General features: G+C 42.7%; 1 protein-coding gene across 1 annotated transcript in view; it reads left to right on the top strand.

The window, feature by feature from the left end:
* LOC149792014 (unconventional myosin-Ic-like) overlaps positions 1-25,148 on the top strand; it is a 94,171-nt gene that overhangs the window by 3,457 nt on the left and 65,566 nt on the right. The window contains exon 2 of the mRNA XM_089970507.1: positions 1,612-1,677. Within this exon, the coding sequence (XP_089826633.1) occupies positions 1,612-1,677 (66 nt within the window). The remainder of the gene's footprint in view (positions 1-1,611; positions 1,678-25,148) is intronic.

Here is a 25,148-nt window from a genome sequence, read left to right as displayed (position 1 = left end):
TGGTGTGTGTGTGTGTGTGTGTGTGTGTGGTTTGGATTTTTAACGTAGTTTAAACAATTTTCCAGTCATATCGCTACTATGTCTGCAGTGTGATAGTTTATAGTGATGTATAGCACTGGGGCAGGGCCGGCGCTACCATATAGGCAAACTAGGCAGCCGCCTTGGGCGCTGATTTCATGGTGGGGGTGGGGCGCATTTTTTAATTTTTTTTTATTGTTTATAAATTTGGAAATTAAAATTTTCCTGGGTGGGGGGCGCCAGAGTCTAACCTTGCCTAGGACGCCAGATAGTCTGGCCTGGTCTGGCGCCGGCCCTGCACTGGGGCATCATGCCGCAGAGATGTAGCACGCTTTCCCACCCAGTCACATTATCCTGAGACCAGGCCGACCAGTCCTAACACTAACCTCTTAATGCTGAGCGCCTAGCGAAGCAGCCTGTTAGTACCATTTTAGTAAGTCTTTGATATGACTCGGCCGGGTACCCACGACCCACGAACCCACGACATCACGCATCCGAGGCAGACGCTCTAACCACTAGGCCACCGGAGCGGTCTATTTACCGGTTGAAAACTGTTACTTTGTCTAAAGGTTTACTGTGGTCGTACAGATGAACAAAGGGATCGATGAATTAAAATGGCGTATACGGATATAATTCTTTAAAATCAAAGCAAAGTTTATATTATATTTATCTCCTTTTCATTCTTGTTTTGATTACATCCATCGTTTCTACTTTCCTATAAAAGGAAGACATGAGTGTCAATTATTTCATCTATATTATTCTGTTTCTGTCTCGATCAAATTTGTATGTTGTTCTACTTTTGAACTCTTCGTTTGTAACCATTTGCAAAATGTAGTTCAAATCATTGCGTCATCAGACAAATCCTTGCTCTTAATCAATCCACATATTTTGCTAACATTCAACGAAAAAATCTGGCTGAACGCACATGATATCTGACGCAGAGAAAATGGCAGTGTTAGCTAATAACGTTGTATAGAGGACATTTACTAGTCCTTATCAATGAAAGAAAATGCAGCCTTGAAATGATAAATGCTGATTTCCTATTATTTATTACTTATATCGTAGGGGCCCCGAGTGGCCGAGTGGTCTAAAGCGCTCTTCGTTACGGATCACTGCCATCTCACCTCTGTCTGCGGCGGTTCGAGTCTAAGATTCAGCCAATGTGGGCATGTGAGAAAGCTTGCCAGTAGCTTCTCGTGGGTCGGTGGTTCTTTCCGGGGTTTTCCGGGTTCTTCCTCCACCATTAATACTGGCCGCCATGTATAGCCTATCGTGCTGAAAAATGGCGTTAAACCCCACAACAACAACAACAACTTATATCGTATTTATGTGGTTTCCGTTTTTAATGATGCTGTGCGCATGCTCTGATCCTAATGCATATCGCAGCATTTGTAAGATTTATCTTTACATTAAGTTTGTGAACCGAGAAGCTATACATTCAATGGTCGAGAGGCGTTTACTAGAGTATAGCAGGATAAAATTTCATTAGCTTGAGAAACTTGAATAGCGACAAAAGAGGTAAGACAATTAGAAAGAGGCAACCTTCAAAAATCAAACAAAAGAGATAATTGTCTATTGAATTATATTTTGCAGACAAATTGTGGAGACATTCTCATAGCTCTGAACCCGTGTAAGGATTTGCCGATATTTGGAGAAAATGTAAGTAGGAGTACAGACTAGTCAAAGAGCTTAAATCTTTTGCTTTCTATATAAAATGTGTACATTTTATCTTCATGATTAACGGACAAAAATATATGAAAATGTAATGAAATGGAAACTTTGGAAATAAACAAGAATCAATGCGAGGAAAAGAGTAAAATGGAATTATTTATCAATATTAATTAATATGATTAACGATACATGTTGAAATTCAACCTTATACATTTACTGGTCTATTTAAAAAAATTTTTTTTACCTGGTTACATATGGTGGGATTGTATTGATATTCATGATGTTAATACATTACTGGAACCAAAAGATGTAAATTAGGACACTATAGACAGTGGTCCGCCACTAAAAAACTAATCACAATAGTACCACCATGTTATAACAATACTAAGGTCTTGGGCACTATTATAACATGGGTCATATCCATAGATCCTATTATAATGTCGATCATTGTCGTGGATACTAGTATACAGTCGGACATTGTCATGGATACTAGTAAACAGTCGGACATTGCCATGGACACTATTCTACCGTCGGCCAAGATCGTATATCCTATTATAACGTGGGACTTCGTCATGGATACTATTATAACGTAAAACATGACCATAGATCATATTATACGTGGAACATTGCCATCGATCCTAATATAACGCTGGATATGTTCATATATCCCATCATAACGTGGGACATAAACACATAATATATTAATTCGTGGTACATGGTAATGACTCCTGTTAAAACTAGGGACATATTCGCAAATCCGATTTTAACGTGGGACATGGTCACAGGTACAATAACATTGATATGGTCACATCTACCATTATAACGAGGACATGGCCACATCTACCATTATAACGAGGACATGGTCACATCTACCATTATAACGAGGACATGGCCATATATACCATTATAACGTGAACATGGCCATATATACTATTATAACGTGGACATGGCAATATAAGTAGTGAAGGGGGGCACTTTACGGTCAATGGGAATTAGCATTACAAGACCCCTTGGGCAAGATTACCGTCAAGGGAAAATTAACATGGAGAAAAATCGTGGGTAAGATTACCGTCAAGGGAAATTAACATGGAGAAAGAAAAAATCGTGGGGCACTTTAGCGTCAAAGGAAATTAAACAGGGTGGGCCTTTATAGCGTCAAGGGCTTTTACTAAAGTGGGCCTTTATAGCGTCAAGGGAAATTGAACATGGGATTTTTATATATTTGTTTAAAAAAAGGGGTAGGCAATTCAAAGACTATCTCTTTTCGAGAAATATGGCTGGCCCTGAAAAGGGCCTTTGGGTTTATGTTAATGTATTCATAAACATAAATGGCACCGCATTGGTCTTCTTCTTCTCCTTAGGCTGCGTCTTACTGTTGGTCCGTACATCAGCACTCTTTTCAGGCATCCTTGTCTTTCGACGTAGATCCTACGTATCCACAGGCTGGTGTTTGTCCTGTGGACAACGGTCCACTTCGATCGGACATACATGAGCAAGTCTGTCCGAAACATCATGGAAGACACAAGGGTGGATGACTCAACTGTAGTCCACATCTTGAAGCGACGAGAACAGGTGAATCAATGCATTGAACGGCGCTTATTTATAGGGACAGGAAGGATTGAAACGGATTGAGTTCATTCACCAATCCGAACACGCGTTACAGAATTCAGTCAGCCCGCATCCAATCCGAAGAGAGCAGTCTGTGACGTCACGTAGTCAATATAGATTCGCTAGCGCTTGTGTGCAGTCAATCTATGCGACAGTGATTCAACATGACGGAAACTCAGAAAACGATCCATTGGGGTGCACCAGCAGGGGAGACTGCCCAAGGGAACTCGGACTTACTTTCAGAAGAAGTGAATTGGGATTTTGTGGATTTTCTCTCCTCGCAAGAATTTGTTCCGGAACCTTCGTTACCTTCTTCATTACCGCAAGTGGAGAATTTTAGACAGAGACAGAAAGAAGAATTGGAGAAATTTATGCAACGACAAAAGGAAGCGGAACAAGCTTTTCTCCTACAGCAACAGCAACAAGAAGAAGAGGTAAGAAAAAAACAACAGCAACAACAGCAAGAAGAAGTAGCAGCAAAGAAACAAGAGGGTGAAAATCAAACGGCCACGGTACTGTTGGACATTTTAGCGGAGTTAAGAAGTCTGAAACAAATGTATCAGACTTCTTTATCACGACCGAAGAGAATACGACCTTCCCGAGCTAAACACGTCAACCCTGTGACTAAGCCTACCGTACCACCCTTAGTGATTTCAACCCAATCATTATCATCATCAACATTACGCAGTCCAGAAGTAGGCCTTGGCCGTGGCAAAGGCATAAGGCAGTTAAAGTTGATTGCTTAAACTCACCCCTTCACCATGAAGAAAAAAAGGCCCTTTTCAGGGCCACCCACATTTCTCGAAAAGAAATACAATTTCAATTTGCCAATAACTCAAAAAACCCCACCCATTTTACCCTTATAGTACGTGTCTGTGTATGAGTGCGTGAGTGTAGCTTCTTATTTTAAAATCATAACTCAAAGACACTTACCTTATATCATTCATTTATTCTTTTCTCCATTTTTTACAATTCAATTCACAATTCACAACACAACACTTTAATTAAAAGTTCATTGACTTCTTCTTTCTCCTTGTTTAGTCTCTCTGTTTTTTGAATTTCTTCACCGTCTTTTCCTCATTTTCTTCCCTTCTTCTTTTCTTCTTCTCCTGTTTCTTTGCCTCTTGTAAATAGAATTGTCTTTTTTCTTCCTCTTCTTCCTCTAAAGAATCCCTCTCTTCTTTCGAAGAATCCCTCTCTTCTTCTGAAGAATCCTTTTTTTCTTCTGACTCCTCTTGTTTCTTTTTTGGGCAATCTGGAGACCAATGTCCTTTTTCTTTACAATAATAACAGGTATCTTGACTTTTGTCTTTTTTAGTCCCTGTTTTTGTTCTTTTTTCACGGTCTGGACACTCTGAAGACCAATGCCCTTTCTTCTGACAGATATAGCAAGTATCTTGACTTTTATCTCTAAAGGAAGGAGAGTAGTCCGTCGGCTGGTCTGAAGAGAATTTTCTAATGACCCCTCGCAAAGCTCTGACGAAACGTTCCATCTGGTTAGTCTCTTCCATCGTTGTGCTCGGCTTGAGAGTGAAATGAATAGTGAAAGGACAAGACACACACCCTTTTATATACGCTGGTCTGCCATGACTATAAAGTAGTTTATGGTGTTTGAACTTGAGTCATTTGACTTTTTGCTTTCAAGATGAAACGATCCCATTCATTCGAGAAGAAAGAAGAAGAAGAAAGAAGTAAGAGGCAGAAACGTGATCTATCGCCTCGTACCAGGGCTGAAATCTTGGCACAAATTCATGCCAGTGATTTTGAAGAGGACATGAGTGAACCAGAATCCGAACCCTCTAAACCAAGTTCACCACCCTTAGTCAACCCTGAAAAGTACTATTCCATTCGAGAGACGGAAAAGCGCTCCTCTAGAAAATTTAGAACCACGGCCTACAAATACACGGTGAAGTTTAAAGATTTCAAGGCTGAAGTGCCGTTAGAGAAAGCAGAAGTGTTCATCACTGGGGTGTGGGATTCTTTGCTCACTTCACTCAAGCAACAATGTCAACCCAAAGAAGACGATCGCTTGAGACTTTCCATACAACACGACGGTTTGAAATCCCCTGTTTGGATCGAGTTTAGCACCCCGGCAGAATTGACTGCTTCCAAAGTCATGGACAAGATTCAACACGTGCAACAATCTAATGACCAGTTTGACATCACCGATGGTAAAGCCACACTGGATATGACCCACGTCTCTCCTCCTCAAGGGACTGGACGCAAAAAGATGTTATTGGTGGACGACCTTCGCAACACCAAAAAGAGTCTCGTCCGAATTCGCAACCCTCATGACCAGATGTGTTTAGCCCGTGCCATCGTGGTGGGACGAACCTATGCCAACAAGAACGACACGGTAGAATGGAAAAGAACCTGGAACACTATTCAACAATCGGACCGAGCCAAACAACGAAACGAAGCAGAACTCCTGTTGCAACAAGCTGGCCTGTCCAAAGACACACCCTGTGGCATTCCTGAGATGCAAAAATTGCAAGATGTCCTAGCTCCACGATACACCTTGAAAGTGCACCCTCAAGAAGTGCGCGGACCTCTATTGTTTCGAGGGCAAGACTTTAAGGACGGAAAATACATTCACGTCTATTATCACGATGACCATTTCGATACGATTACCACTATCACTGGATTCCTGGGATACAGTTATTACTGTGAGAAATGTGACCATGGTTATAACAATCGAGAGCAACACAAGCATTGTGGATCGAAATGCACAGGATGTTTGGCCTCTTCACCCTGTCTGAGCGAAGAACCAGTGCCTTGTTCAACTTGTCTGCGCACGTTTGTCAGCCCTACCTGTTACCAACAACATCTGAAGACGCAAGGTTCACAGAAGAAATGTGCTTGTCAACTGCTGAGATTGTGCTCTACGTGTGAACAAGTCATACGTACCAATAATACCAAGGCACACGTATGTTCAGGAAAGAAAAAATGTCACATTTGTCACCACATCGTGGACTTGGAACACCAATGTTACGTGCAAAAATACCAACCCCCACCAGAGAAAGAGGACGGTCACAAGAAGAAAGGCAATTTCATCTTTTTCGATTTCGAATGCATGCAAGAGACCGGCATTCACATCCCTAATTTCTGCGTGGCTCATCGAGCGTGCGAGAAGTGCATTCAAGAACCTATCTTCAGTCATTGCCCTCACTGCAGCAAGATTCCTGGAGGGCGTGAAAAAATCTTTCGGGGACCGAACACGTTAGCCGATTTTGCCCAATGGGTCTTAGACCCCATCGACAAGACGTGGAGCCAAGAGGACATCGAACGTTACGGAGATTGTCATCGTCATGCCACGGTGATGGCTCACAATTTCTCCGGATACGATGGACAGTTTCTTTTGAGGTACTATACGGAACAAGGCACCGAGCGTCCTAAAGTGACTTTGAACGGAGCCAAAATCATTTTCATGCAAGTGGGACAAGTGCAGTTTAAAGATTCGATGAGCTATTTGGCCATGCCTTTGAGTCGAATGCCTAAAACGTTTGGAATGACAGAAATGGCTAAAGGGTACTTTCCACACTTTTTCAATACGGAAGCCAATCAACACGTCGTTCTACCCCATTTGCCTGAGGCTCACTATTACGACCCCGACAACATGCGTACCGAACAACGAGAAGCTTTCTACGCTTGGTACCAGGCTCACGCCTCGGACCCTTTCGACTTTCAGGAAGAAATGCTAAAGTATTGTCGTTCCGACGTGGACATTTTACGGCGTTGCTGTGGAAAATTTCGAGAACTGTTCATGGAACACGGAGGGGTCGATCCTTTGAAAGAAGCTTGCACCATTGCCAAAGCGTGTTCCTTAGTGTATCGACAACGATTCATGCCTGAAAACACCGTGGCTGTCATCAGCCCTCAAACGACCCACTATGTCAAACGTCAATACTCGGTGAAAGCCCTACGCTGGTTACATTACTTGTGCGACAAGGAAGACAAGTGGATTCAGCATGCCCGCAACGGAGGGGGCGAAAAGACCATCGGAACGTATTCGGTCGATGGCTGGGACTTAGAAAACCCCAAGATCGTGTACGAGTTTAACGGTTGCTTATTTCACGGATGTCCCGTCTGTTACCCTGACCGTGGCACTAAAAATCAGTTTTTACAACGAACCATGGAAGACTTGTACCAGGACACTTGTCAGCGACGCCTAAAGTTAGAACAGCAAGGATACCAAGTGGTGGAAATGTGGGAACACGAGTACGATCACCGTATGAGAACCGATCCCGAGTTTAAACGCCTCGTGGAAAGTTACCAGTTCATGGACCCGCTGAACCCGAGGGATAGTTTGTACGGAGGAAGGACCAATGCCACCTGTTTGCTGTACCAAGCCGACGAAGAGAAAGGAGAAGAAATCAAATACTTGGACGTGTGTTCGCTGTATCCCTACGTGTGCAAATATTGTCGCTTTCCTGTAGGCCACCCGCAATTGCTGACGGAACACATCGACCTGGTCAACATTCGACAATACGAAGGCTTGATCAAGTGTAAAGTTTTGCCTCGCACGAACCTATACCATCCCGTCTTACCTCACCATTGTCAAGGCAAACTGATGTTTCCCTTGTGCCGTACTTGTGCCGAAACGTGCAACCAAGACCAACCTTGTCAGCACACCCAAGAAGAACGGGCCTTGACGGGAACCTGGGTCAGCGTGGAATTGTTCAAAGCTCTGGACATGGGATACCAACTGTTAGAAGTGTACGAAATTTGCCACTTTCCCAAGACACAACAATACCGCAAGGGTGACCCCACGCAGAAAGGCATTTTCGCAGACTACGTGGATGCCTTTTTGAAACTGAAGCAAGAAGCCAGTGGCTATCCTTCCTGGTGTCACACTCCCGAAGACCAAATACAATTCAAAGAGAAATACTACGAACAAGAAGGCATCACTTTAGACCACATCGAGAAAAACGAAGGCAGGCGATCGTTTGCCAAAGTGATGTTAAATTGCTTGTGGGGTAAAATGGCACAACGACCGTGTTTACCCAAGACGGAATATTTGACAGAACCTTCCCGCTACTTCCAGATGATTCACGACAAAACCAAATAAATGAAACACGTGGACGTCGTTCGAGAGAATTTGATCTTGGTCAATTACGAAGAAGATCTGGACTTTGTACAAGACGACCCTTTTGGAAATGTCATCATTGCGGCTTACGTGACAGCCCATGCTCGCTTAAAATTGTACGAAGCTTTAGAACTGTTAGAAGAACGTGTCCTGTACTTTGACACGGACAGTTGCATTTACATCCATCACCCGATTCAACAGCACCCTGACATCGAAGGAGACCGTTTAGGAGCCTGGACAGACGAGCATCCCGACGACAAGATTCTAAGTTTCGTCAGTGGCGGTCCCAAAAATTACGGCTACGAATACCGTGACAAACAAGGAGAAGTGCACACGACGTGCAAAGTGAAAGGACTGACTCTGAATTATCGTACCAGTCGAGTGGTCAACTTTGGGGTATTGAAAGAAGCCTTGCAATCGGGAGAGGATGGAAACTTTAAAGTGACCACTCACCAACCGAACAAGATTGTACGTTTACCCACTCACCACATCGTCAGTCGACCTTTGGAAAAAGTTTATCAAATCGTGTACCAGAAGCGAGTTCGACTTCCCAATCATTTCACCTTACCGTATGGACACGTTGGTATAAAACATTGGTTGTAAGAGGATAGCCACTCACCAGAAAGATGACTTCGCCACAGCAAGAATCGAGTGAGAAACCCGATGAGAACTCCAAGTTCAAACCCTACCATTTTTCAGTCTTCTTACCTGACTATTGTGATTGTGCCCGTCGATTGGACACGTTTCAGAAATGGCCTGCGGATAGGGAAGGATTACCTTCTTCGCATGTTTTAGCTAGAACAGGATTTGTCTACTTGGGACCTGAGTCAGGATTGGGATACGAGGTACAGTGTTTCGCTTGTGGACTGAAGTTACGAATGGATCTATGTATCTATAAAGATTCAGCTATTCTGGAACATACTCGATGGTCTCCGCACTGCCCTTACCTTTATATGGCCTTTCCACCCATTACACTACGGTACAATGTTGACGGTACCTTAGAGACGGTACCTTCCGAAACAAGACATAAAAAACGTAAAAAAGGAAAGATGTACAAGCTGGAGACTGCATTGCGACTAGTATAAAAAGGGGGCTATGGTCAAGATCGATAGTTCATTGTGACTACCAAGACCGAGCGAACAAGATGAATACTTTGAAAAAGACATCGTTCCAGTTTGGGGATTGTAAAAAAGTTGTATCTTCCTCTAGTGTGACTAATATTGGATGGATAAGACCCATGCATTGCGACGGAAAATGTCCGGAAGGAAACTGCGATTGTCCATGTGGTTACCATTGTAATTGCGTAACGGAGTTTGCAGACGAGTGCGATTGTGAGCCTTGCGATGGATACGATGCTGTACCTTGTGACCTGAGCGATGCCGTAAAGCATCATGGGAACTTTGTTCTCACTGCCCCTATCATGGAAAGTGATGCTGTGCGTGTCAAACCTGAGGGATGCGAAAGCGATGCCGCTCGTCCTCTTAGACATTTTACCGGGTTTAAAGGGGAATGTCGACCTTCACGTTTACCTCCCTACGGATGTCATCCAGCCCTGAGCAAACTCCTACCCATGTCACTCAACCCTCATCGAAACGAACCTGTGAAAGACGAATATTCGTTTCCTGTGCGTTTGTCGGAATACTGCGACTTTGAAAATCGTCTTCAATCGTTCAAAGGAAAATGGCCTAAGTATCTGGGAGGACCGACCCCCGAAGAATTAGCCAGAGCCGGATTTTTCTACTTGGGTGAAGGAGATAAAGTCAGGTGCTTCAGTTGCGATGTGACACTTCACCACTGGGAACCGCAAGATTCGGCCTACGTAGAACATGCTCGATGGTCACCGAATTGTCATTACTTACCCTTAGTGGGACCGAGACATTGAAGTAACTTCTTACCATAATAATCTGTTCATGAATACTTTACAAGAGAACATTCGTGCTTTGCCTGTGGAGTTGAGAGAACGCATTTACCGAGAGCTGGTCAAAATACAAGTGAAACGTAAAGAACAATTGCATCCGTTACGTCACCGGTGTTTGAACCACTGGTACCTGAAGGCTATACAAGGATTGATTCAATTGAAAGTGTTCCATCGGACAGACATTGATCAACGATCCTCTAGTTTTAAAAAGGATTGGTTTGGTATGGACGATTGTAGTTACATCATTGTAAACGTACTGCATCGAATTCCAGAGGAAGAGTTAACGAATTACCAACATCTTGAACACAATGTCAACTTAGTGAAAGAGGAAACTTCTGAACGAATTGTAATGTGTAGATTAGTGACTCAACGATTTAAATTCGACACTGAAGTGAAACCATGTTTGTGCAAAGAGTACATTTCTTGTGTCAGACCAAAGAGGATTTAGTATGACCTATTCATGGATACTTTGCTAGAGAACATTCGTGCTTTGCCTGTGGAGTTGAGAGAACGCATTTACCGAGAGCTGGTGAAAATACAAGTCAAACGTAAAGAACAATTGCATCCGTTACGTCACCAGATCTTTAACCACTGGTACCTGAATGCTATAAGAGAACTGATTCGTCAGAAATTGTTTCAGTGGTCAGACCTTGTTCAACACTTTGAGTTAGTGAATGATCGAAATGTTCATTATTTTGGTTACTTCGAGATTCACCTACAGCAATACATTGAGGAAGACAAGTTAAAGGATTATCAACATATTTTACGTGGAATCTACTTAGAGGAAGAGGAAACTTCTAAACGAACTCTGAAGTTTCGGTTACAGTATGCAAGATTTAGATTCCCTACTGGAGAACGAAGATCTCTGGCTAGAAAGTACGTGTATTGTTTCCGAAACAAAGAGACTATAAAAACAGGCTGCCATGCCACGACTTATGTCACATGTCATCCAATAGATTCCGTGGAAGGAACTCAATGACCATATTCAAACCGTGGATCATTACCATCGATTATTACAAGAACTGTATCCATTCAATTTGGGACGACAAGTGGTGTGTGTCTTAGTGACTTGTTTTTGGGGATTTCGTTTACCAGCCGATTCTTTGTGGACTCTTTACGATCAGTACTTACCACCTCCATGGCCTTAAATGGTCAGGAAAAACTCCTTTTGCTCAAAGCCTTGCGTTTTCATCTGGATACTTCTCGACCTCTACGGGAAAAAAGATTCGTCAACTTTTAGCTACCCAAGACGTGTATGACGATGTGTGTGTAGCTTGTGACTTACACCCTCATTGGACAGATGTTCGTGACTGGAAAAAGGGGGGTTTTGAGGCTTGGACCCAAGAAGTGGCCCAGTATGCACAAGAGTTGTTCAAGGAAAAAAGTTACTTTTCAACCTGTGTTAGTGACGGTGCCAGAAGAACCCGTCACCGAGAACAACCACTCGCTTCAGGACAGGACTGTCATGGACATTCCTGAAAGGTCATTCCGGGAGGACACTTGTGTGACAATACCTCATGTAGAGACTGTAAGAACATTACACACTGTCCCTAGGACATCTTGGTTACCCAAAACATGTTGTACAGACACTTGTTTATATTCCACTTTGATCGCTTTGCTGTGTTTTATATTCCTGTACATCACTATTTGGGTTGTATGTATTTTTGTCTTTCGTGTTCATATTTGAAACATTCAATAAACGTGTTCTGAAAAAAGTATATAAACTCTTGTCTTGTTTGTTTTTCGTGTCACAAGTGACATTTCTCACACCATGGCTACCTCTGCTGTCTCTGCTCCCTCTTCCTCTACTGTCAAAGTCATCGACGAACACTTAGATCGTGCCAGTTGGGAGGCTTTGTATCTTCGCCATCCCTTTAACATGCTCATTGCTGGACCTAGCGGTTCTGGCAAAACCGAATTCGTCAAACGTTTGATCGAACATAAACATCATTTGATCGATCGACCCCCTCAACGGATCGTGTGGTGTTACAAAGAGTGGCAATCGGCGTACAGCCTCTTGCGAGAAAGTCAAGGCGATTCCATCGTGTTTGTGGAAGGCATTCCTAAAGAAGACGACGGCATCGTCTCTGACTCCCGTCAAACCCATTTGGTCATTTTCGACGACATGTTAGGAGAAGACGAAGAAGAAATTAAATTGTGGTTCACGCGCAAAGGGCATCACCGTAATGCCAGTGTCATTTACATCACCCAAAATTTGTTTCAACAAAGTAAAGCCCATCGCACCATCAGTCTCAATGCGCATTACGTGGTCTTGTTTAAAAGCCCTCGAGATAAATCGCAAGTGCAAGTCTTAGCCAAACAGTTAGGAACGCCTTGGCTGACTCAGGCGTACGACGATGCCACTCAAACGCCACACGCCTATTTACTCGTCGATTTGAAACCTACGACCCCCGAGGATTTGCGATCTCGTACCCACTTGTTTCACCACTGGTGCCAAGACGGAGGGCCTGTCCTGTACACGTCTCCGTCCTCGACTTCATTTCACTCCCCATGAAAATATCTATAAAAACCTCAGACCCTTTTTCGTCTGTCTCACACAGTGTGAACATGACGTCCCTTCAGTCGCATCTTCCCGTCAAATTGATTCGTGCCTTGTATGGCATCAGTCGAGAAAAAGATCCACAAACACGAGCCCGTGTCTTAGAAGCTAGTCTCAAAGAAGTCTTACGATGGTTCACGGTGACGGCACGTCAATTACTCCAAGGAATCATTCAGATTCCTCATCAAACCCAACGCTTTTTCGATCGAAACAAAGTCGCTTTGGTCCAACTGGCCGATCCCCGCATCGACACTCAAACCAAAAAACAAATCATTTTGAAACCTGGAGGGAGCGGTACTCTAGGAGGGGTCATCATTCGCTCACTCTTAAGATGGGATCCTAATGCCCCCAAAGTTATCCCTAAGACAAAAGTCCAACGAAGCCCCAAGAAGAAGAAGACCAAGTCCCCAAAGAGAAGAACTTCTCCAGTGGCGGGACCCTCCTCTTACCAGACACCACCCCGGAAAAAGAAAAGAAGCCCCCAGAAAAAGAAACAGAGAAAAAGTCCTCAGAAAAAGAAAAGTCCACAGAAGAAAACTAGTCGCAAGAGAGGCACTGCGGCCAGGACGCAGCCTTACACTCGCAAACCACGACCTGCCACGGCAGTGACTGCGTCTCCAGCATCCTCACGTTCATCCACTTCTCCGTTGATGACACCCAGAACTGAAGAGTACTTGGAGACGTTGATTACACCAAGAACATCTCCGTTGATGACCCCCAAAAGAACTTTCCCAGTGGCAGGACCTTCCAATTTAGTGGCAGTGGCTGCTGCTCACAAAGTACCTTCTCCCAAAATCAAAGTCCAAGAAAGATCGGGCATGTTACAAAGTTTACTGGATTTGTCCAAGCAAGAACTGGCTCGATTTAGTCCGTTGCGTACCCCTGCACGACGTGTCATGCCTGTCATGAAGTTGATACGCCGTAAAGACAATCAGTGGCGACGCGTTCCAGTATAAAAAAGGCCTGTGACCAAGTAGGGTATCAGTGTTCTTTTGGTGCTCCTGAAGACTCAAAGATGTCACCCTCCAGAAAACCCCAAGGAAAGAAAAGGAAAGGACTGCCACCACGTTTAGCCAAACATGGGGACCTGTTATCTGTCCTGTCCAAAGCTTCTCCACCCCTACGAAAAAAACTCATTCAAACGGCCTCCAAAGAGGTCATCGATACCGTGTGCGAATGTTGTTTGAACGTTTTGAAAGGCACGATCCCTTTGTCCAAACACCAGAAACAATGCTTAGGCAAACATCGTCACGTTCTTCGCCAAATGGTTCAAAAGAAAATTCCCATTCGTCAAAAAAAGAAGATGTTGGTTCAACGTGGAGGTATTTTACCTCTCTTGTTAGGCCCCATACTGAAAGGAGTCTTGGGAACCATGTTGGGAGGACTGGTGGGAGGAAGATAAAAAGGCCCTCGGAAGTCCCAAGATCTCAGAATCGACCCCTGACAACCCCATGGAAGGACGAAAACTAGCTTTAGTGCCTTACAAACGATGGATGGAATACCATCGGTGGCAAGAACAACGCACCCCGCATTTACCTCCCAATCCCAATTTGAGCGAGATGTCCCAGTTACAACACGAATTGCAATCCTTGATGGATCGCCAAGATTTGTCCGAAACAGAAAAATCGCAAAAGTACGGTCAACTCTTGCAACGACTGCAACTCTTTCACCAGAAAGCTTTAGACGAAACAGCTCTACCCACTCTGAAAGATTTTAAGACCTTGATGAAAAGTCCAACACCATCACCAGTACCAGTACCAGTACCAGTACCACCAGTACCCGTGACCAAGACAGAAAAAGGAGAAGAAGAAGAAGGGTTTCAAACTCCACCAGAAAAAGTACGCAAGTTAACAACACCACCTACCTCCAGAATTGGATGGATTAAAAAGATGATGGCCACCCCTTCTTCCTCACAAGAGAAAAAGAAAGTGAAGACAGAAGTGAAACAAGAACCGATATCCCCCGCTCAGACATCCTCCTCCTCTTCGACACCTATTGCCGGTCGCACACGCAAAGCCTTGCAATCCAAGAAAATACCCCAAGAGAAAAAGAGTAGCCTCTTCCAAGAGTGGGTGCCTTATTAACACACCAATCAACACAAAAAAATGGAAAAAGTCTTAGCCAGCATTTGCTACGATCCCTCGCATCCTGCAGGTTACGCAGGAGTTCAAAAATTGTATCGTGCTGCCAAAACTCGACTGAAAAGTCTCCGTTTACCTCAAGTGCAACGATGGTTACAAGAACAAGCTACCTACACTTTACACAAACCCATTCGACGCAAGTTTGCCAGAAGTCGCACCCGAGTGGAAGGCATCGATCATCAATGGCAAGCCGATTTAGCCGATGTCTCTCATTTGGCCAGCTACAATCGTGGCTACAAATATTTGTTTTGTGTCATCGACGTCTTTTCCAAATTTGCCTGGGTCGTGCCCTTGACTTCCAAATCGAGCAGCGAGTTAGTGCGAGCCCTGCAACGGGTGTTGAAACAAAGCGGTCGTCACCCTCTTCGATGGCAAACGGACAAAGGCACCGAATTTTGAACCAAGCTTTCCAAAAAGAATTAAAGAAACGTGACATTCATTTCTTTACCACCGAGAATCCCGAAACCAAAGCCAGCATCGTGGAACGTTTTCAACGTACTTTGAAAGAACGCATGTGGAAATATTTTACGCATCACCACACTCTGAAGTACATCGACATCTTACCGCACCTGGTGCAAGCGTACAACCAATCTTACCATCGAAGCATCGGACGTGCCCCGCAAGACGTGACTCCCGACAACGAAGTGTTGGTGTTTGAGCGTCTGTTTGGTACGTCCCCGACGAGGGCTGTCACCGAGAAAAGTGGAGAGTTGACCGTAGGAGATTGGGTGCGCATTGGCAAAACCAAACGCACTTTCGACAAAGGTTACTTACCTAACTGGACGACCGAATTGTTTCGCGTCACTGGACGAGTGCATGGCCGTCATCCTGCCGTCTATAAATTGGAAGACATGAACGGAGAAGTACTCAAAGGAACGTTTTATTTTCCCGAGTTACAACGTGTCACCAAAAAAGAAGACGACGTGTACGACATCGAAAGCATTCTCGAACGCAGAACCCGTAAAGTGGGCAAACGACGTGTCAAAGAAGTCAAAGTACGTTGGAAAGGATATCCACCCAGTTTCGATTCTTGGATCGACGCTTCGCAAGTCATCGACTATAAAAAGAAGAAGTGACCATCATGCCCTTTCACACATCAGACGCAGCTACGTCGACCACTCCTTCTTCCCCTAGTTCTTCTGTGCAAGATTTACAAAAACAACCCTTGTGGGTGTGGTGTGGAGAACGTGTGCCTAAAACGCAAATCGTCTTTTTCTGCCAAATCTTCGTGGTGTATTGTGTCATCGGGGCAGCCATCGCCAATTTGAGTTTGCAACAAGGAGACAAACAATTGTGGACCATTTTATTGAGCAGTTGCATCGGTTACCTGCTTCCTAATCCCTCCCTGAAATTCTCCTCGAACGGGAACGTTGTGTCCAGTGCCAGTGCCAGTCACCACTCCAACAACAACCACAACCAGAACCCCATTTTGGGCGGAGACACACCTCTGACATCCACTAATATTCCCTCGGACAGCCACAGAACTCTGGAATTATGAGTCACCAAAACCAATTTTACTTAACCTTACCCAGTGACAGTTCCATGGAGGTGTTTCCCCACAACACGTTGTGCTGTTACACGGCCAAATTACCTCAAGCCATCCCCTTAGATCACGAAGCCCATTGGGAAGTGGCTTTAGTGGAAATGATTCACCCAACCCAAGTCCACAATGTCATTCCCAATCAAAATTATTTTAAGGTGGAAGTTCATGACAAACAATTGCAAGAGGAGTTGGATAAGATTGGCACATATAGCAATAGAACCTATGATGAGAAAACTAAAACGTGGACCTACAACTTGTCCATTCTCCCAGGCTATTATTTCAGTGGTCATCATTTGGTCAGCGTCATAGCCTCCAAGTTTAATGGCGTGTTCCATAAAGCTTTGGGGAATGTCCAAAAAAGTGTCACCCTGGAATACCACAAAATAGCTCGTCGCTTTCTGATGAAATTTTCTGAGGGGTCCAAAAAATTCATGTCTTTCTTATTTTGTCCTGAATTGTTTGACATGTTGGGCGGTGACACGGAGATGAGTAAGATAGGAGAACAAAAAAAAAAGCCCCGAATTACCAGTCATTTATGACAACGACTCTTTTGCCAAGTATTTTCGTACCCCGGTAGAACTGAACCAAGGACTGAATTTGATGTTCGTGTATTCCGATGTGGTGGAATACAACGTGGTGGGACACACCTCCGTGCCGTTACTGCGTGTCATTCCTTTCAAAGTGGATTCTGCCACAAACGCTGACGAGGAAGGTGGAAACACTTATCACGTCCACCGCGAATTTGTCCATCCTCACTATTTGCCGGTCAGCAAGTCGTATTTGGACACGGTCAACATTACTATAAAAGGAGATTTGGGACAAAATATTCCATTCACCAAAGGAAAAGTCACGGTGAAACTCCATTTTCGAAAACGGTTCTCTCACGACTCGTAAGTAAGTCATGTATCCAGTGTACCAAGGGGTGGCTCGACAACGAGGACACGGTTTAGGAGACATGTTAAAATCGGCCTTTCGTTCGGTGGCCCCGGTGTTGAAACCGATGGTGACACGAGGATTGCACGCCTTGAAAGATGCGGCACTGACACAAGGCAAAGAATTTCTCCAAAATGTCATCATCGACAAACAAAACCCTAAAGAAGCCTTCATGAGGGCAGGCAAAAATGTCTTGCTGCAAACGGGAAAAGACATTTTGGGCCGACGAGAGACACCTATAAATGCCCTGCACGCTACCGAGTCAAGCATTCAGCAAGGACAAGGAAGAAAGAGACGACGAAGAAAACACCCTTTCACCAGACTTCAAGCGAGAAAGGCCAAGAAAAGAAGAACCGTTCGAGACTTAGACTTTTTCGATTATTGAAACACAGAACAAAATGATGCACCGAGAGTCTTGCGCTTGTTCCAAGACGGAACTGGATCTGTTTGCCATGCCCCCCACCATGATGACGATGCAAGAATCCCAGTGGGTGGAATTTCACCCCGTCTCCTCACTGACCGATTCCGCTCCCATCGAGTTTGAAATCAAGGGACAGCCCGAAGATTACATCGATCTGAATAGCAGTTACTTGTACTTGAAAGTCCAAGTTCTAGAAAAAGATAATGGTGGAGTAGATGACGCTGACGAAATAGCTCCCGTCAACAATTTCATGCATTCCTTGTTCAGCTCAGTGGATTTGTACTTGAATAACAAACTAGTCAGCAGCAGCATGGATACATACCCTTACCGTGCCTACTTGGAAAATCTCTTGACGTACGGAATAGATGCCAAGGATAGTCATCTCAATGCCTGCGTGCTGTAGGTAGCTGACGAAGCGGGCAAGTTCGACAAAACAGATGGAAGCAATTCCGGCTTTGAGGCAAGAGAAGACAAAATCTTAAACAAGAAAAGTTTAGAACTGATGGATCGTTTGCATTTGGACATGTGGTTGCAAGAGAAATATTTGCTGAACGGGGTGAATGTCCGCTTGAGACTGAATCGCAGCAGTGCCGCTTTCCATTTGATAGCTGCTGATGCTACTAAGGTTCCTAAAAGCATAATCCAAGAAGCCAAACTCTACGTACGACGCGTGGAAGTGTTACCTAAAGTGGGAAACGACATCAGTCAGACGTTGAGCAGAACGACCGCCAAGTATCCCATACGACGTGTGGAAGTGAAAACGTTCACCATTTCTGCTGGACTGCAATCCATAACCGAAGATCATCTGTTCCAAGGACAGTTACCCAAACGTTTAATCCTTGGTATGGTCTCGAATTCAGCCTTCAACGGAGCCTTCAAAGAAAATCCTTTCAACTTTCAACACTTTTTAGTGAAGAAAATCGAAGTCAGTCGCGATGGCAAGACCTTGTGTACCCGACCTTTCGAACCTGACTTTGGTGACGCGAAGAATTACTTGAGATCGTACTTGTCCCTGTACGAAGCCACCGGCCAGTTAGGAACCAACACCAGTCACGGCATTGAGTACGACGATTATGCAGGAGGCTATGCTTTGTGGGCTTTCGATTTCACTCCAGACCAAGGCAGCGACGAGGGACATTTCCACCCTATAAAATCTGGCCAGATTCGTGTGGAACTTCAGTTTGCAGAAACACTGAAACAGACAGTGAACGTCATCCTGTATGCAGAATTCGATAATACCATAGAAATCAACAGTTTGAGAGAAGTCATTCTAGATTATTAGAAGCCATGGAAGACTGTTATCCCTCTTTACCTAGTGGAGAAACTTTGGAGATGGAATGTGAGGAGACTGTGGAAGAAGAAGTGATCATGATGAAATCGAGATGGCCAGAACAAGAAGCCCATTTAGTCTCCTGTTTTGCCAAACACTTGGTTGACAAAATGACGGAATTGAACAAGAAAAATTGTTATGGATGTCAAAACGATCATCCCAGTCAAATTCAACACGATAAATGCCTGATGTTAAGTCAAGAAGAAAAATTGGACGAGTATCTGGACGAAGCTTGGAGTCTCATCTCAAACAAAGACGTGTTGCACCAGTGGTATAAAGACTTGCGTGAACATTCTTGTCCACCATTAACCACTCAAGAGATCCATCGTATCGAAGCTCTCCTGAATCAGAGTGAGGAAACAGAACGAATAACCGTTTATTCGTCAGACATTTTCAAGCAAAAAGTCAGGATCGAATTGACGACTTATTATTACCTGTGAAGAAGAAAAAAGCACACACAAAACATGGATACCTGGGAACTTCATTACCTTTTGAACCACAGTTCGTATACGGCTTCTTGGAATCCTGTCGTCTGTGCTAAAGATGAACTCCCTCATCGCAAACCTAAAGACCATCAAGCTTACGTGATCAACACGGACGACAGTCATCTCCCAGGAACCCACTGGGTAGCCGTTTACTTTCCTCAAGAAGGATGTGTGGAATATTTCGATTCGTACGGATTGCCCCCTTTGGAAGACGATATCATCGACTTTATGAGAAGAAATGCTCAAACCACCCGATTCAATAACGTGAAATTACAAGGCACAGATTCCTTGGTGTGTGGACAGTACTGTGTGTATTTTCTGCATCATCGCAGCCTGGGCTATTCCTTAGAACATTTAGTGACTCATTTCGATCCTCGTTCTTCTGCTAGAAACGATGTGAAAGTAGATCGATGGTTTTGTGACCATTATGCTTATCTTTTGTCTCAAGCTTGGAAACGTAGTGTCCATCAATGGCCTAATGATTTCCAACAGTGGAAATCACAATTTCATTCACAACGTTGTCAACCCTGTTCAAAGTAGTTATTATTTGAAGAAAAAAATGTTTGTGATTTGAAGAAAATTGTTTGATGTTATAGTGTTGGATTATTGTTAAAAATGTTGTTGTTTAGTGTTAAGTGATTTTTGAATAAAAAATGTTGTGTTTTGAAAAAAATGCCTTTGTCTTTTGTTTAGCTATAAGAATGTTGGATTGATGCTCTTTCATTTCTTACTATCCCTCTCATGAACGTTACGGCTCGAAAACCGTGTGGGGGATGTTTTCCTTCACGTCCGCGCTTTAACTTTAAGAACCGGTTTGTTCCCAGTCTAACCATCCATTGTCGACTCATCCTCCTACGAAGATGTGCTCCAAACTAGCTAAGCTCAACGAAGCCTACGTGAATTTGCATAGGGTCAGACACAGTCTGATACCGAAGCCAGAAGAAATAGAGAATGTGAGAATGTTAAAAATCACTGAAGACCTAATAGAAGAGCTCTTCAGAGAAGAAGTGAACAGGGAAAAAGAAGAATGGACAGAGAAGTACAGACTTCAGAGACAGCAGCAACAGCAGCAACAACAGCAACAACAACAACAAGAGCAGCAGCAACCTGAAGCTGACAGAGGCTTTGTCGATTGCCGTATCGACACCAAAGAGTTCTTCTTCTCTTTCCGAAGAAGCAGACCTATCGCCAGAAAGTCTGTCCTCAGAGGACATCGCATTCTTAGAAACTAAAAAAGAATGCCATAGCAAAACAAAAAAACAGCCCTTTTCAGGGCTACCCAATACTCTAGAAAAGAAATAACTATTAATTTGCCAATGTGTGTAAGTAGAGTAGTGTGAAAATAAACACTAACTCTCTCTTAAAAAATGTGAGGGTATGTGTTTGTGTGTTAGTGTTAGTAAGAGCTAAAAGTAAGTTGGTGTGGATAGTAGATTAAAATGATATCTTATCTTAGTGTTTGAGGTGTATATTTGGGATTAGATTGGATTGCTTTGAGTATGTGGATAGTCTATTGAAGTGATTTATAAAAAAATTTTACAATAGTGATGGGTAGCATAAAAAGTGAGTGAGTGTTTCTTTTAGGTCCGCGCGTTGTTGTTTTTTTTGGTTCATGATCTAGGTAAGATGAATTTTATGTTATATGGGGATGTTTTCCTTCACGTCCGCGCTTTCAGTATAAATTGAAAGTCGTTCGGCAGTCCAGCTACCCTTGTTGATTGATCAACACCAAAAAATGAACACGAGAGTTGAGAAACTGTTGGAGCTTCATGTGCATCTGGAATATGCCAGGCGCATATTAAATGAACTGGCCGCGGAAGCCATTGTCGAGGAGGGAAGGATAAGAGAGGAGGAAAGAAGAAACAAAGAAGAGGAGGAGAGAAGATATAAAGAAGAAGAAGAGGAAAGAAGATATAAAGAGGAGGAGAGAAGATACAAAGAAGAGGAGGAGGAAAAGGAGAGAAGAAAAAATTTCAGAATCCCAGAGAGCGAAAATTGGGATTCTGAAGCGACATATCCTGCCTCTGCTCTCTCCCCCCAAAAGGTAAAAAGTAACTGGGGGATAAGATGCGTATGTGGCGCCAGGCCTGGAAGGTGCCACCATTAACCAGGTGCCCATGAAGTTCCAAACAAAACAGCCCTTTTCAGGGCTACCCAATACTCTAGAAAAGAAATAACGATCAATTTGCCAATGTGTGTAGGTAGAGTAGTGTGTATATAAACACTAACTCTTTTTTTAAAAAAATTTTTGAGGGTATGTGTTTGTGTGATTGTGTGTTTGTGTTTGTAAGAGCTCAGGTATGTTTGTGTGAATAGTAGATTATAGGTTTTTTTAATGTTTCTTAGCGCATGTGGAGAGTATAGTTGGGGTTATATTATATGAAATGAAAAAGTAGGGGGATGTTTTCCTTCACGTACGCGCGTTGATGGGTCATGATCTAGGTAAGATTAATTTTATGTTTTTAGGGGATGTTTTCCATCACGTCCGCGCTTTCACTATAATAACCCACATTATTCGTCGTTCAAACCATTCTTCATAGAAGATGGCTTCAAACCACTTGGATAAATTTCAGTCATTGCAAGACGTCCTTGACAATTTGGGAATGATAGAACAAATGCTCGTACGACTAGTTGAAGATCACTATTCTTATAGTCCGCATAGAGTAAAAATGGAAATTAATAATTTAAGAAAAGCAAAGGATATGATAAGTGGTGTGATGAAGGAAATAAAGGAGGAGAAGGAGGATGAAGAGGAAAGGAAAAGGATGAGAGCATGGAATGAAAAAATTGAAAAAGAAGAAGAAAATGAGAAGAGGAAGAAAGAAGAAGAGGAGGAAGAGAAGAAAGAAGAGGAGGAGAAAAAAAAGAAGAAAGAGAAGAAGAGTGTAGGTGAGAAAATAAGAAGTTGGTGGAGGAAAAGAAGAAATTAGAAGAAGAAGAAGAAGAAAACCCAAAGGCCCTTTTCAGGGCCAGCCATATTTCTCGAAAAGAGATAGTCTTTGAATTGCCTACCCCTTTTTTTAAAAAAATATATAAAAATCCCATGTTCAATTTCCCTTGACGCTATAAAGGCCCACTTTAGTAAAAGCCCTTGACGCTATAAAGGCCCACCCTGTTTAATTTCCTTTGACGCTAAAGTGCCCCACGATTTTTTCTTTCTCCATGTTAATTTCCCTTGACGGTAATCTTACCCACGATTTTTCTCCATGTTAATTTTCCCTTGACGGTAATCTTGCCCAAGGGGTCTTGTAATGCTAATTCCCATTGACCGTAAAGTGCCCCCCTTCACTACTAATATATACTATTATAACGTGGACATGGCAATATATACTATTATAACGTGGACATGGCAATATATACTATTATAACGTGGACATGGCAATATATACTATTATAACGTGAATATGGCAATATATACTATTATAACATGGACATGGTCACGGATAATATTATAAAGTGGACATGACTACATAAATTAGTATAACCTGGACATGGCCATATATACTATTATAACGTGGACATGGCCACATATATCAGTATAACGTGGACATGGCAATATATACTATTATAACGTGGACATGGCAATATATACTATTATAACGTGGACATGGCAATATATACTATTATAACGTGGACATGGCAATATATACTATTATAACGTGAACATGGCAATATATACTATTATAACGTGGACATGGTCACGGATAATATTATAAAGTGGACATGACTACATAAATTAGTATAACCTGGACATGGCCATATATACTATTATAACGTGGACATGGCCACATATATCAGTATAACGTGGACATGGCAATATATACTATTATAACGTGAACATGGCAATATATACTATTATAACGTGGACATGGTCACGGATAATATTATAAAGTGGACATGACTACATAAATTAGTATAACCTGGACATGGCCATATATACTATTATAACGTGGACATGGCCACATATATCAGTATAACGTGGACATGGCAATATATACTATTATAACGTGGACATGGCAATATATACTATTATAACGTGGACATGGCAATATATACTATTATAACGTGGACATGGCCACATATATCAGTATAACGTGGACATGGTAATATATACTATTATAACGTGGACATGGCAATATATACTATTATAACGTGAACATGGCAATATATACTATTATAACGTGGACATGGCCACATCCACTATTATAACGTGGACATGGCCACATATACTATTACAACGTGAACATGGCCAGATATGTTATTATACCGTGGACATGGCCACATATACTATTAGAACGTGAACATGGCCACATATACTATTATAAAGTGGACATCACAATATATACTATTATAACGTGGACATGGCCACGTCCACTATTATAACGTGGACATGGCAATATATACTATTATAACGTGGATATGGCCACATATACTATTATAACGTGAACATGGCCAGATATATTATTATACCGTGGACATGGCCACATATACTATTAGAACGTGAACATGGCCACATATACTATTATAAAGTGGACATCACAATATATACTATTATAACGTGAGCATGGCAATATATACTTTTACAATGTGGACAAGGTCATAGATACCATTATAATGTGGACATGGCCACATACACTATTACAACGTGAACATGGCCACATACATTAATATAATGTGGACATGGCCACATATACTATTACAATGTGGACATGGCCACATATACTATTATAATGTGGACATGGCCACATATACTATTACAATGTGGACATGGCCACATATACTATTGGACATGGCCACATACACTAATATAATGTGGACATGGCAACGTATACTATTATTATGTGGATATTAATAAGGACATTTTTATGATATGGGTATGGTGTTGAAACCTATTAGCACTCGGATCATCGTGGATCCTGTTATATCATGGATCTGGTAATTAGTCATGTTATAACGTTGACATCATTATCGTGGATCCTGTTATAGCGTGGATCTGGTAAGGGGTCCTAATATAACGTTGATATCATCATAATGGATTCTGTTATAGCATGGATTTGGTAAGTAGTCATGTTATAACGTTGACATCATCATCGTGGATCCTGTTATAGCGTGGATCTGGTAAAGGGTCCTAATATAACGTTGACGTCATCATCGTGGATTCTGTTATGACATGAATCTGGTCATGGGTCCTAATATAACGTTGATATCATCATCGTGGTCATGTTTTAGCATGGATCTGGTCAGGGGTCCTAATATAATGTTGATATCATCATCGTGGATTCTGTTATATCATGAATCTGGTAAGGGGTCCTAATATAACGTTGATATCATCATCTTGGATCCTGTTATAGAATGGATCTGGTAAGGGGTCATATTATAACGTTGACATCATCATCTTGGATCTTGTTATAGCGTGGATCTGGTAAGGGGTCAT

Source organism: Sinohyriopsis cumingii, chromosome 9, assembly GCF_028554795.1.
Source record: "Sinohyriopsis cumingii isolate HCF-2022 chromosome 9, ASM2855479v2, whole genome shotgun sequence".
NCBI classification, from domain to species: Eukaryota; Metazoa; Mollusca; class Bivalvia; order Unionida; family Unionidae; genus Sinohyriopsis; species Sinohyriopsis cumingii.
Note: the sequence above shows the minus strand (reverse complement) of the source record. Positions and strands in the feature narration are given on the sequence as shown.